The sequence below is a fragment of the Nasonia vitripennis genome, chromosome 2 (genome assembly GCF_009193385.2).
Source record: "Nasonia vitripennis strain AsymCx chromosome 2, Nvit_psr_1.1, whole genome shotgun sequence".
NCBI lineage: Eukaryota > Metazoa > Arthropoda > Insecta > Hymenoptera > Pteromalidae > Nasonia > Nasonia vitripennis.
Genome location: NC_045758.1, coordinates 25,202,037 through 25,214,884, shown reverse-complemented (window position 1 = coordinate 25,214,884; position 12,848 = coordinate 25,202,037). Strand labels below are relative to the sequence as shown.

The window sequence follows — 12,848 nt, the reverse complement described above, 5'->3', positions numbered from 1 at the left end:
AGCGCGTCAGAGCAACATACACTACACGCATAAAAAGTTTGCGATGACCTGTATCCAACGCCTATTCGCAGTAGGTAAAAGCGCCGCGAGAATCTCATGTATCGCCGTAGTCAGCCTGCGATTGTAATCGCTTCGTGACGTAATTTAACTTTTAATTACACGCGGAACAGCATGATTCTGCTCTCGACAACAAGCATTCTCGGAAACTGATGTCGAAACTGCGAACTTTGCTTACTTGGACTATCCGCCAGTGCTAATCGTTTATATTGAATATTTTCATTGTGGTATTAATAAGCGGTCATGCGAAAAATCCATCACTTTTGATGCTATTAGATTTTCAGATAAAGTCTCATTTCTCATCTGGGCAATTAACTGGCTGTCGTCACTCTTGGGAATTTTCTTATTTTTCGCGAATTATTTTCCTGCTCCGTGTGCCCGTTTTTAATATTTTTGCAAAGAGTGCTGTTAAATTTTAATTTATAGAGCGGTGAATGAAAACAATATTTAGAACAAATACAAATAATACAAATTTTCAATTACGGTTCATTCACCTTCTCTATTATCTATGTTTTTGCAAACAAAGATTTCAAAAAATATCTAAATGGATACATCTCAAATCTCGAGTCACAACAAAGTCATTAAAAAAAGGAAAATCAATCCTGCATCGTATATACATAAAGCGATGAATCATGGAGCATCGCAAAGTCAAAAATATTAGCAACAAAAATATCTTTCCATCGCCTCAACAAGTCTTGATTATACAAAGCCAGACGATGAGCCGACTGAATACAACGTCTTTCTATTAACATCAACAAGCTCGCAGTAGATAAGCCACGCGATTATTCGCGCCTTTAAACAGAGAAGCGTTCAAAAACTCGCTTCTATCTCTACATAGGAGTATATGAGCCGCAAAATCACGGCGAAGGCTACTCGTCGAGGCGAAGGCTGAAAGTGAGGGTCTCGACCTCGACCTTGGACGCGTCGACCTCCAAGCGACATCTGGTGAACTTGAATCCAAGGCGAGTCTCTGCGATGTTGACGGTCGCGGCGAATAATCTAAATGAAGAAATCTTGCTTACCGACCGACGGATATTCTCTTACATCTTATACCTACGGAGCGTAAACATTACGTTATCAACAGAATTTTTCGATATCGTTTTCGCGCCATTCTATTCTTGTTTGAACGAAGATCATTATTTTTATATAGTTTGATAGTTGATTGTAAATATACGACTCTGCACTTTGTGCACAAGTTAAGTCGTGGAAGAGCAAAAATAGATTGAAGTTCGTCTTAGGCAAGAGATCGTATCGGTGGAATCAAGAATTTGCGCGCGTTCTTTTTTTCTCGCTGCAAACGAAATGATGCGCAGTGTTATGAAAGTGAAGGCTATACGCGCACGAGGAGATAATTACTAAACGCAGCGAGAAGATGAGCCGAGGATGAGATACGACCAAGGATTCTCGATGCGATTGAATCACCTATGTGCGCGAATAAAAAGAAACTGTGAAATGATCTTTATTCCTTAAACATTAAGAACTAGCACGACTTACCCTTCTTTTAGGTGCTGTAGGATGTGCTTTATGTCTGAAAGTAGCTAATGTATCAAACTTGTATGAAAACAACATGTTAGATTTTTGTTTGTATTCATAAAATTAGGTTAGGGCACCGCTAAAAGCAGGAGAACTCTTTTTTTATACATGCATATATTATCGACCTTGTTTAATTCATCCCAAGTGATCTACTGTTGATTTTCATTCGGACACCTAAGTGGATATTATGTGCTTCTCGACTGAATACGAAATAACAATATACATATTATCAATAACTAAAAATCTGATTTCATATTTACAAATAGGTGCCAAAATAAGATGATTTTGTATGAATAATATCTCCTACGCGTCTACAACGTATTACAAAACGTTAGATATAGGAGTAATTTTGAATAGATTTGTATAAATTACCTCTTGCTTTTTCCATCCCGCAGAAAATAACAAACAAAATAATTCCAACCGCACGAGGCTGAAAAAGACATCGTGAAAAATTCATAAAAATTACGCAGGATCGTATGCTTAGCTCGTCGAGAAAAAAACATTTTGAACACGCGCGCATTCGTGGCTCTGAAGATAATGATTGATGTTAGCGCCGCAAAACAAAAAAAAAAGGAAAAATATGACTCTGAACTATAAAAAGCCAAAGAGAGAAGCTCTTCCATTTCCAGCATCGGCGCAATACGCGCCAGCTGAAAAGCACAAAGGTCAGAACCGGTTGAATATTTTATCATCGATGATCATCGCGGTGTAACATCATCGTTTAACGCGATTATATAGCCGCGAAGCGCGGCTTTACGGCTGCGAGAGCGTGTGCGTGCGGGATTCCCCTCGTCATTGCGTTAAACGCACTGGGAATATAATGGAGAAAATCGAATACATAAATGCTATTATGATGGCTATACAGGTGGTGGTGTGCGCGGGCTTACGTGTTCTAAGACGTGTTGTTGTTAGAATAAAATATCGATACTGAATTAATAAACTGCAAATTCATGCGACTATATTATACCAGCTTAGGCTTACTGCGAATGCATAAGCCAATCGACACTGCGTGATTAAGACATGAATGTAACATTGAATTGTACCAAGTTCTTCGTCTATTGGTTGATTTGTTATGTTTGTTACAATATTATTCAAATTTTGCGGTAAATTGACTCCGGTTTTAGTGTGATATACTGAATTTGGAAACGTGTTGTTCGTATATATGTTTTTTATTCTTAAGCATTTTACAATTAAAATAATAATTTATTAACCTTCGCACAAAATTACGAGAAAATAAGATGTAACCGTATTTCTTTTATACTGCGGTATCAATTTACAAAATTTTAATGTTTTCACATAGTCAAGTATTTGAAATAAATAATAAATTTAATAGGACAAGATCTACTTGTAATTAAAACCGTTTTAACACTTAGCCAGTGCTTGTCACTTTCCATTACATAGTTTAGGACTTGCTCGACTTTCAAGTTCTTCCAGCTACAAAGGAGAGGAGTGCAATCATTCATTTGTACTTTTGAGAAATAATCTATCAGATAATTAACGTACCTCTCAGCTTTCTTTTATATACTTATATCTTTATGTTTAAAAAATAAATGCCTGATCAAATTATGTTTCATCTTGGTTTTGTATTCACAGTGCGCGCAGTACTTAATGGCTATGAATATATTTAAATTGTCGATGACATTTGGGACATTCATGAAGTTCGCCTTTAATTTTCGAGCCGCAGTTGGATGTAAAATGAGCCGTGATACCACTATGTAATTTGAAACCTAAGTTGCGTTTTTGACATTGGAGTAATAATTTTGTCTTGCATTGTAGACAATAATACCAGTCGTTTCTATGTTCCGAATTTTCTTTTAGTTCGCCGCATTGTTGGTAGAATAGATCGTAAAGCGGACCTAATGAATTGAAAGATGAATTTAATTTCAAAAGAATGAAAAAGCCAGTGCCAGTGCCATTAATTGGTAACATATAAAAAACAAAGAATACCCCTAGAATGGCATAATGATTTCTTTTTTTAACGGGGATTTATAATCTTGTTCGTAGATAAAATATTACAAATAAAATTATTACCTGCGCAGTTTGTACCTTCGTCTCGAATTTTGTCAATGATACTGCAATCATTTTTTTGATGTCTTTTTAAGTGAGCCTGCAAGAAGTCATTACTTTTGGTTTTAAAAGGGCAAAATTTGCAGTGCACATTTTGATTCTTTCCACAATGTTCCCTAAGTTCAAGTATGTTTGAAAATGCTTTTTCGTTGCAAACGGAGCAGTGGTCATTTTTAGAAGTGTTGCAAGTCATTTTGATGCGATACTCAACATTTGTTGGCGACAAAAATTCTTTATTTCACTGTCAACATCGTTAATTATATCGATTTCCACACTTTTTGCAAATACTAGTATCAATTCTGGATCCCTTTTTAACTAACGTTTCATCGCATGTGGAACAGTAGCAAATAGTCGTTTTATAAAGAAGAGCTATAAAAAATCAAAGAAAAACAAGCGAGTCTCTAATATATTTTGTAAACAGAGAAAATTGAGTAATTAATTTTTGATTTTATACCTAATAATACTACTACTGTCCCATATTCTACAAGTCAATATGGCTTACATTTTTTCTTTGTACGGTTACACTCCTTTTTTTGCATCAATTCTTCTGCAGAAATGCCGGTTTCTGGTTGACTGTTCAACTTAGGGGCATGTAATTTTAAATGAAATTGAAAGGTATGGTTCAGTTTTACTCCATAGTCACAAAATGAGCACCAAAATTTTGGAACCTCTGCACAATCATTAACATGTTTAGTAAATTGAACGATATTTTCTAATGATACATTACACTTCGGACAATTCAGTTTCTCCCACTCATCATCATTGAATCCTTCCAGATATAAAAATCTTTTCCGAGATTTACAAAGGCCTTTCGTATTAATATGTCTCTGCATACCTCTATAGGTAAGCAAATGTTTATCGCATCTCATACACTGATATGCCAAAGTTGGTATACATTCGCAGTTTGGGCGATTAATTATATTCCGTGTACTTTTGGTGTCAACAGTTTTATCACATTTTGAGCAATAGTACGTGCATGCATAATTTATAGCGTCGACTATAAACATTTTAATTTCAATTTTATAGAAAAGTGTACTAAAAATTATAACAATAAACAGTCAGAAAACAATAAAATTTTACCGTTTAATCTATAAGTGCAGTCCAAATCTGTTGATTTTTTGGTTAATTTTAAAATTTGCACTATTGACAGACGTTCTAAAACAATTGTTGCTTTTTTCAATTTTGAGAGCAAATCATCTGCAAGAAATTATAAAATGATGAAATTTAGCGACGTCTTATAATTTTTGTCTTAGAATGTACATTTTTCAAATAAAGAATTATCAAATCACCTGAACCAGTATTATTAACATTCTGTATGGAATGATCTTCTTGCGAGCAATTTAATTCTTGTTTAGTTTCAGAATACCCTTCGAAAGAAAAAGGTGTGCTACTTATATGTTGATCAATTTTCTCTAAAAATATGAGTTTGTTTATGACTTAAACAAAATTGATCATTTGCTACTTTAGTATAATGTGCATACTTACCCAACTTTATGTTATTTATTTTTTCATCTATCAACGACAGATTGTCAATGTGAAAATTTTTTTCTATAACAGAAAAAAGTATGACAGTTGTGTTATCGATATTTAGAGAGTTTATAATTCAAATATGAATGTTTAAAATTGCGAAATTACCGGAATCATTGCTTTTGACTTTGTGAATCTCATGACCTTCATAAGACCAATTCAATTCTTGTTTAGTTTCAAAATAATTTCCAAAGTAAATAGGTGTACTACTTATATTGTTGTCAATGTACTCTGAAAATATGTCAACATTTTTATGGTATGAGAAATAATCGTTATTTTCTTATTCTCGTAATGTACTAACCCAACTTTATGTTATTTATTTTTTCATCTATCAACGACAGATTGTCAATGTGAACATTTTTTTCTATAACAAAAAAAAGTATGACAGTTGTGTTATCGATATTAGAGAGTTTATAATTCAAATATGAATGTTTGAAATTGCGAAATTACCTGAATCATTGCTTTTGACTTTGTGAATCTCATGACCTTCATAAGACCAATTCAATTCTTGTTTAGTTTCAAAATAATTTCCAAAGTAAATAGGTGTACTACTTATATTGTTGTCAATGTACTCTGAAAATATGTCAATATGTTTATGGTATGAGAAATAATCGTTATTTTCTTATTCTCGTAATGTACTAACCCAACTTTATGTTATTCGGTTTATCATCTATCGGTGAATGATTGTAAATGTTAACAACTTCTTCTGTAACAGGAAAATAAAATTCGATTGGAATTCTTAAAACTTCTTATTTTTGGCACTGTCATTAATTCTTACAAACCTATTTCTTGATGCCAATACGGCTCTTTTTTAATCAGGATTTGCTCCATAATAAACAACTAATTTGTCGTAAAATGTTTCGCTACCATGATCCAAAAGGTCAATATTTATATAAATGAAACTGCACAGATTATATAAAAATAGAACGAGTGATTCGTCGAGGCGCCCAAATGTATCTGACGTTGATTATTTAATAGTCTAAGTAAGTGTTCACAGTAAGATTATTACCGCACACAAAAGTAACGTAGACTGTCACGATCATAGAGTTAATAAATATGAGACGACGGTTGACAGCAGGTGAACTTTCCCTTCTACTCTAGGCACGACTATTTCTATTGGGTCACTGTCGCTAATCTTTTATAGCGCATAAAAGCCTTAAATTTCTAATATTTATCAATCCTACTATTAATTATTATTAATATTATGTCGTTGAGTCTCTCATAAGTATTTTGATTGCTAAAATTTCTAATATCGAGATAGCATAAATATTTTAGTACGAACTCCAGTGTCTTTTAAAGTCTGCAAATTTAAATTGGAAATGTATAATAAATAATTGGCAGTAACGAATCGTGTAAATGTTAATATCAACTATTCGAAAATCCATGATTATTATTATGTTTTCACAGCGAGTATTGGATAGGTATAATTGCAAAAGACATATGTTTCCATCGAGCTTGAATAAATATTTCTCATTGATTATGTTGCCTATATTTTTCAAAATGAACAATATTTAAAATGTCGAACACCTAGCCAGTCTCGATATCGAGCATATGAGTAGAGATTCTTAATGTCCTTAACCTATCTTTCAATTATGCAGTGACCCTCGCTGTGTTCACCTCTTCAAAAGATAAAAATTGTGGCCGTTGTATTCTATCTATCCTCTATATAATTACAACAGATTTTGAAGGCTCATATTCGACATTCAATGCTCATGATAACGAATCATACAAAAGTAATGTCAAACAATGTTTAGAGAAATGTAAACATTGTTCTGCTCGTCAGAAAGTAAGAAGACAGCTCGAATTAGCAGTAAAGTTGATTTTTGCCGATCACGCGCGCCAGCGCCGGAACGTCTTCGTTTCGCGCGGCTCCACATCCGAGTCGGCGCGTGAATCCTCGAAGATCCGACCAAGGCTACAACGGATTAACATTCCTCGAGCGTCAACAGGAAGACTGGCCACTGAAGGGGGAGTGGAGCGTAATGAGCTAAGCTGTTCGAAGCGCGGCAGATGCGATTTCACTTTTAATTGTCGCGGAACAATGATCTCGAATTTCCGCGTGCTCATCTGTCCGAGCCTTGGCGTGGATTCTCGAAAACATGAACGCTATGTATAGCGGTTCTCGAGGAGATGCCTTTCGTGATTTTCGACGTGATGGGCTCTGCGGGAGAAATTTAATTACCTGCTCAATGTGACGTATGTTACACTGTTAGGTTACATATTCAATGAGGGGGTATTTATTCGTTATTCAATTTTGACGATTTCTTTTTTTTTATATTTCGCACCCTTGAACATGTAAATTAAACTTGAATCACATGAATCATCACAATGAACCCAAACGAAATAAATAAATTTCCATATACCAACGAATGAATACAGCGAAAAAATGTCGAAGTGAATCACACACAGCATTGTCGTCAACGTTCGCCGAGAACAATGAACTCCGATATATCCTTCGACAACATCGAAAAACCACAACAACAGAAAGCGGAGCGCGAATGAACTCGCCTATATCCAATATTCCATTGACACCGCGCGCACGGCTCAGCAAAGAAAAAGCTTCTCGCAATTACGTGCTATACCTCCAGCGGGCGCAAACCGCGCGCAACCGTTAAATTTTATTAGGCAGCTTTTTCATATCCCGCCTCGTTATTATCTCCGTCTCTGCACGCGTGCAGCATCGCACAAAGGAGAGCGAGAGTAAAAAGCCGGGATGCAGCGCGCGGCGACGCGGTCATTATCCTGATGAGCACGGGATAAACGCGGGCTGCTGGTTGGCTGTTGAACCTCGAGGGAGAAAGACTCGCCGCAAAGCTCCCTTTGACCGGATGAATTTCGCCAGTGCCGGCGGGCAAAAGGTGCGCGTTTCGAGGCAGGAGCATCGAGGAGATGCTGCGTCTGCGAGACCCTGCGTGCGGCTGTGTTTTAGGGCTTCGCGCGAGACTTCGCTTTGGTTCAACGACTGCGAGTTGAATTTTAGGATGTTTTTGTCATGCTTGTGGCTGATGCTGTTTTAGATGATTTCTGCATTTCATTATAAGTTTTAGTAACGTTACGAACGCTGTTAACAATACTTTCGATGCAAACCTGGACTTTTACTGCATGTTAAGGAAAATTCTGGCCAATAAAATCAAGGATTGTCATGATAATCAAACGATCCAATCTTTTTTTAACGATTTTTATTCGTAAATGTATGTGTTATGTGTAGATCTTTAGCTCCTATTCATCGCACACACACACGCGCGTTGAGTGTAAAAAAAGTACTATTTTAAAATGCAAATTGCAATAGTACAGTATGTTAATACATGTTTTTGAGAAAATATGTAAAAATCTCAGTTCGAACAATTTGACTGAAATACTTAAATACTGAATACTTGCAATATAATCGAATTATTGAAGAACGATTGTCTTTAAGTACATCGGATTTTCCGTAATGATCAATTTCGCAAGTTCTAGAATCAAAAGTTTTTCATTCTGCGGCGGTATCGCGTTTTCCTATAGTTATTAATGACGTTTGTTATACGTTTGCTGGTTCTCGAATATATGTCTGCTAGTTCTGGAAATAGGAGATAATTGCAGCTGTAGCGGGGATCCTTCGGTAATTTATAGTTTTTGGAATTTCCAAGATTTGTGAAATATGCAACTCGCTATATGAGTCAGAATGAACAGTGTAACTTACTCTTTCAACTTTAATTTACCAGGTTGGAAAATTATGGTCAAAGTCATAACAGCAAGTTTAAGAGGCATAATAACAAAAATTGTTGTGTGCAACGCAGACATTCAACTACAATTTATTATTATTGATGTGATTCAATAAATTGACAATCGAAACACATACAGAAAACCAAACTGCGTAGAACATAATTCGTCATTTTTTTATACAGCCGAATAACATATTGGAGTAACTAAAGAACTCAAAACAAGCCGGTACCAACGATTAAATGCTAATCCCACGCAATCGGTTAATAACTCTCTCGCCGCTTAATTCTACAGAATCATTATTTACATCATCATCATCTGGAATCAGAAAAAAACTTAGTTTTTTTCCGGGTAATCGCGTATCGGATATTCCCGTACACATTCTATATCTGCGCGCTTCCACGCAGCCCGTCTATAATTTCCAAATGAGTTCGGCGTTTTTCACGGCAGCTGCACACGCGAAAAATCACATGCACAGCCGCATATCTACAGTGCCGCGGAAAACCCCGAAAAACTCGCCGCGAGAACAATGCATCATCGAGTGCATATCTGCGTAAGTGTACACACGAACGAACGAGAGAGGCAATATCGCGGGGATGAGCCGTGTGTGGCGATCGGATGCGCGCAGGCGCCGATCGCTGCCTCGAATTACGCAATGAGAGAAGCAGCGATTGAGCGCTATAAAAGCGGTAACTTCAAACGTCAGAGCTCACAGTTCGTTTTTTACCGGATTCCTGGATAGACGCGATATTGTTGGCGAGTCTGTTTTTGTTCGATATTTGATATAGCGTTAGGTGAAAGATGTCGTGGATCACCGTAACCGCGACGGCGATATTCTTCGTCGTAGGCGTCACGTGCTCGCCTATCGATGTTTCCAAGCCAGCGACGGGTGAGTCTTTTCTCTTTGTTTCTCGTTATCGTTTTTTTCCTGATGCTATACATTTTACCTCCTCGATCATACGGGTTCGGTATAGTCAGTGATTTACGGATTTTTTCAAGAACTCGACGTGAAAGTGAATGTTCGGTGGCTCATAAATATTTTAGATAATAGTTTTTATTTCGCATTGGCTGCAAGGGTCAAATTTATGACCTGCTTCTCGAAATTTCACGATAGCTTCTTAATATTTATTAACTGCGAATAGTATAGTCTTTTAATTATAATAATTATAAAATTAACTATATACGAAAATTATTTTTATCACAATGCGAAAGTATACGTAGTGAAATCCTAGAAATAGCTACGTAATAATCATCTTGTCGCTGCGTATGTTATTATTTTGAAACGAGTACGCGATCACTACTTATTACACTTGATGGATTCATCGCTCAGAAAAAGCACGACTCAATCTCCTAAATCATCAAACCATTGATCGACAGCTTCACGATACTATTAATCCGATCCATTTTGGCGCACGCATCTCGCTATAATCGGCCGTTTGATTGATCGACATTTTTTGCTCCTCTCCTACGCAGAACTATTGCCACCTAAGGTCGACAGCGTCCCAACGCTCGCCACTGAGTTGATGCCACCGTCAGAGTCGGCAGAGAAGCCGGAGAACAATTGGCCCGCCACAGATTTGGTACCACCGCCTCTGCCGGAAGAAGAAACGCACGTAAAAAAGGTACCCGCCACGCTATTCCTGATCAACATCTACGCGGTGAAGAATAGCACCGCCGAGGACTCGAATGACGTGTTGCACGATGACGTCATCGAGGAAGTACCCAACGAAAGCTCAGGTACGTTGCTTTTAATTATAGCGCGTGCGTGAATCGCTGTTTTCATCCGTATACGAACGTAGACAGGCTTACGGCCAAGGAGAAGACAATGAAACGGAGTAATTATAGACTCCATATTATGCGGGAGCTTGTTTGCGTACAATAATGTGCCTGGAGAATTTTTGATGATAGTTTCTTTGGAAAACAAGTAATTTTATGTAAACTGCTCGCTGTTTTGTGAAAATTTACGATAATCGGTTCGCTATTTTAATTAATTCAGAAATTAATTAACAATTTTAATTCAGAACCCCTGGCCATGTTCATTCTGGTGGTCGAGGAGGAAGATGAAGATCATCCAGTGAGCTTGGACGAGGTTGCCAAGGATCTGGAAGAAGAGGGCTTCAGCGTCGAAAAGGTCGCCAAGGATGGCGAGACGCGCCTCGTTAAGGTTGACCTTAACTCTGTCGAGTCCATGGTGAAGTTCGATGGTGAGAACAAGAACAACGCTATCGAGCAGATCATCGCTGAAGCCGCAGAGAAGAGGGTCCAAGAGGCCCAAGAGGCGACAGAACAGCCCGAGCTTGACGACTCGAGCAAGCTTATGAAGGTCCGCAGGAAGAGACATCTTTGCCTGAAGTGCATGCTTGATGAGGTCAAGCAGTACAAGCACCACAGTTCCGGTGGATGCGGAGGTGGATGCGGAGGTGGTGGCGGTAACTATTACCAGCGTAAGTTATTACCCACGAACTTATTCTATATTTTTCTGGATAAAGTAACGCCACACATTTTGAAGACATGTCTTTTTTATTTTAGCTCAACCAGTGCAGTATCAACCAGTCGTAATGGAACCAGTACATGTACAACCCGTCATTGTCCAGCAACCAGTCCAAAGGCCCTACTATCCTCAGCCTCAACCTCAACCTCAACCTCAACCTACTTGCAACGTATGCGGAGGAGGGTAAGTTCAAAATAAAATATAGTTTTTAATTTTGCTTTTGTTGTACTACTTGCATCATTTAATAATAATTTATAAATAATTTTTCAATTTTTAGTAATAATGGATATGGTGGACACGGAGGCGGTAGCTCTTATGCTCAAGCATCTGCCCAAGCTTCTGCTCAAGCTTCAAGTTATGGAGGATATTAAATGACAAATATATGAGTGACTGCAAAGGATTTCATGTATTGTTGAGTATTTTTACGAGACACTTGCGAACACGCCAATGCTTCAGACTGTATATATTTTTAAACTTTAGAGTTTTTAATATATATTATTTTCAAAAAAGCATTTTTTAAATATAATATAGTTGATGAAGCTTGTACAGTAAATAATAATTTATTTCGAATGCAGGTGATGCAATAATATTTAAGTGATACTAATTAAGTGCTATGTTTACTGGAAGTAATATTTCTTTTGATATCGCTGTTAAATAAAAAATATTTTTGTACTTGTTGTTTTATTATTCACAGACGTCAATATATAAGTAATATTGATTCCTATTGTAAGAGAAGTAAAAAACAAAAAAAAAATTGAATCCTCAATATCTTAAGAGCCATATGAACGTTACGATTTAATATGTAAGGCTTTTTCTCTATTAATCGTTGGATATAGAAAATTTATTTGTTTTCACTTTTCTATTTTTCACTGTGCAAAAAATAGTCAAGTTACATGAAATATATTTGCGACAGTGACCCACCCCACTTGCCAATATGCTTTTAACTAATAAAGGAAGACAAAATGATAATCTGAGCAATCTTGGAAATTCCAAAAACTTTAAATTACCGTAGGATCTCTGCTATACGGATGCAATTATCTCCTATTTCCAGAACTAGCAGACGTATATTCGATAATCAGCAAACGTATAAAAAACGTCGTTAATAACTACAGGAAAATGCGATAACGCAACAATGAAAAACTTTTGATTCTAGAATTTTCGAAATTGATCAGACTACGGAAATTTCTATTTCATTATAAAAACAATCGATTTTCAATATTTCGATTATATTATATTTTAAGTATTTCATTCAAATAGTTCGAATTCAAGTTTTTACGCATTTTCTCAAAAACATCTATCAACATACTACACGATTGCAATTGACATTTTAAAATAGCACTTTTTATACAGTCAACGCGTGTATACGTAGAATAACTCGGCTCCTAATTCTATAAAACCATTATTTACATCATAGCATTAGGAAAAAACCTTTTGTTTTTTCCGAGTAAACGCTTGCTGTGCGTACGTAAACGAA

The 12,848-nt window shown here is 36.6% G+C and overlaps 2 protein-coding genes across 3 annotated transcripts; one reads left to right on the top strand and one right to left on the bottom strand.

The window, feature by feature from the left end:
* Nucleotides 1-3,359: 3,359 nt before the first annotated feature.
* LOC100678845 lies at nucleotides 3,360-6,236 on the bottom strand. Of its 2 annotated transcripts, XM_008219586.3 has the most exons (11): nucleotides 5,967-6,236; nucleotides 5,828-5,890; nucleotides 5,635-5,757; nucleotides 5,486-5,548; nucleotides 5,293-5,415; nucleotides 5,143-5,205; nucleotides 4,947-5,069; nucleotides 4,738-4,854; nucleotides 4,112-4,654; nucleotides 3,622-4,026; nucleotides 3,360-3,446 (listed from the first exon to the last, which is right to left on the bottom strand). In XM_008219586.3, exons 1-9 carry the CDS (start codon nucleotides 6,013-6,015, stop codon nucleotides 4,146-4,148), a joined length of 1,233 nt encoding a protein of 410 aa, XP_008217808.1. In that variant the 5' UTR covers nucleotides 6,016-6,236; the 3' UTR covers nucleotides 3,360-3,446; nucleotides 3,622-4,026; nucleotides 4,112-4,145. The 2 variants fall into 2 exon arrangements, with proteins under 2 accessions (XP_008217808.1, XP_016838629.1); XM_016983140.2 differs by lacking the exons at nucleotides 5,143-5,205; nucleotides 5,293-5,415 and having other exon boundaries at nucleotides 5,967-6,235.
* Nucleotides 6,237-9,259: 3,023 nt separating this feature from the next.
* LOC100122494 lies at nucleotides 9,260-12,046 on the top strand. Its single transcript, XM_008219589.4, has 5 exons — nucleotides 9,260-9,772; nucleotides 10,357-10,620; nucleotides 10,905-11,327; nucleotides 11,413-11,557; nucleotides 11,652-12,046. Exons 1-5 carry the CDS (start codon nucleotides 9,685-9,687, stop codon nucleotides 11,743-11,745), a joined length of 1,014 nt encoding a protein of 337 aa, XP_008217811.1. The 5' UTR covers nucleotides 9,260-9,684; the 3' UTR covers nucleotides 11,746-12,046.
* Nucleotides 12,047-12,848: the final 802 nt, after the last annotated feature.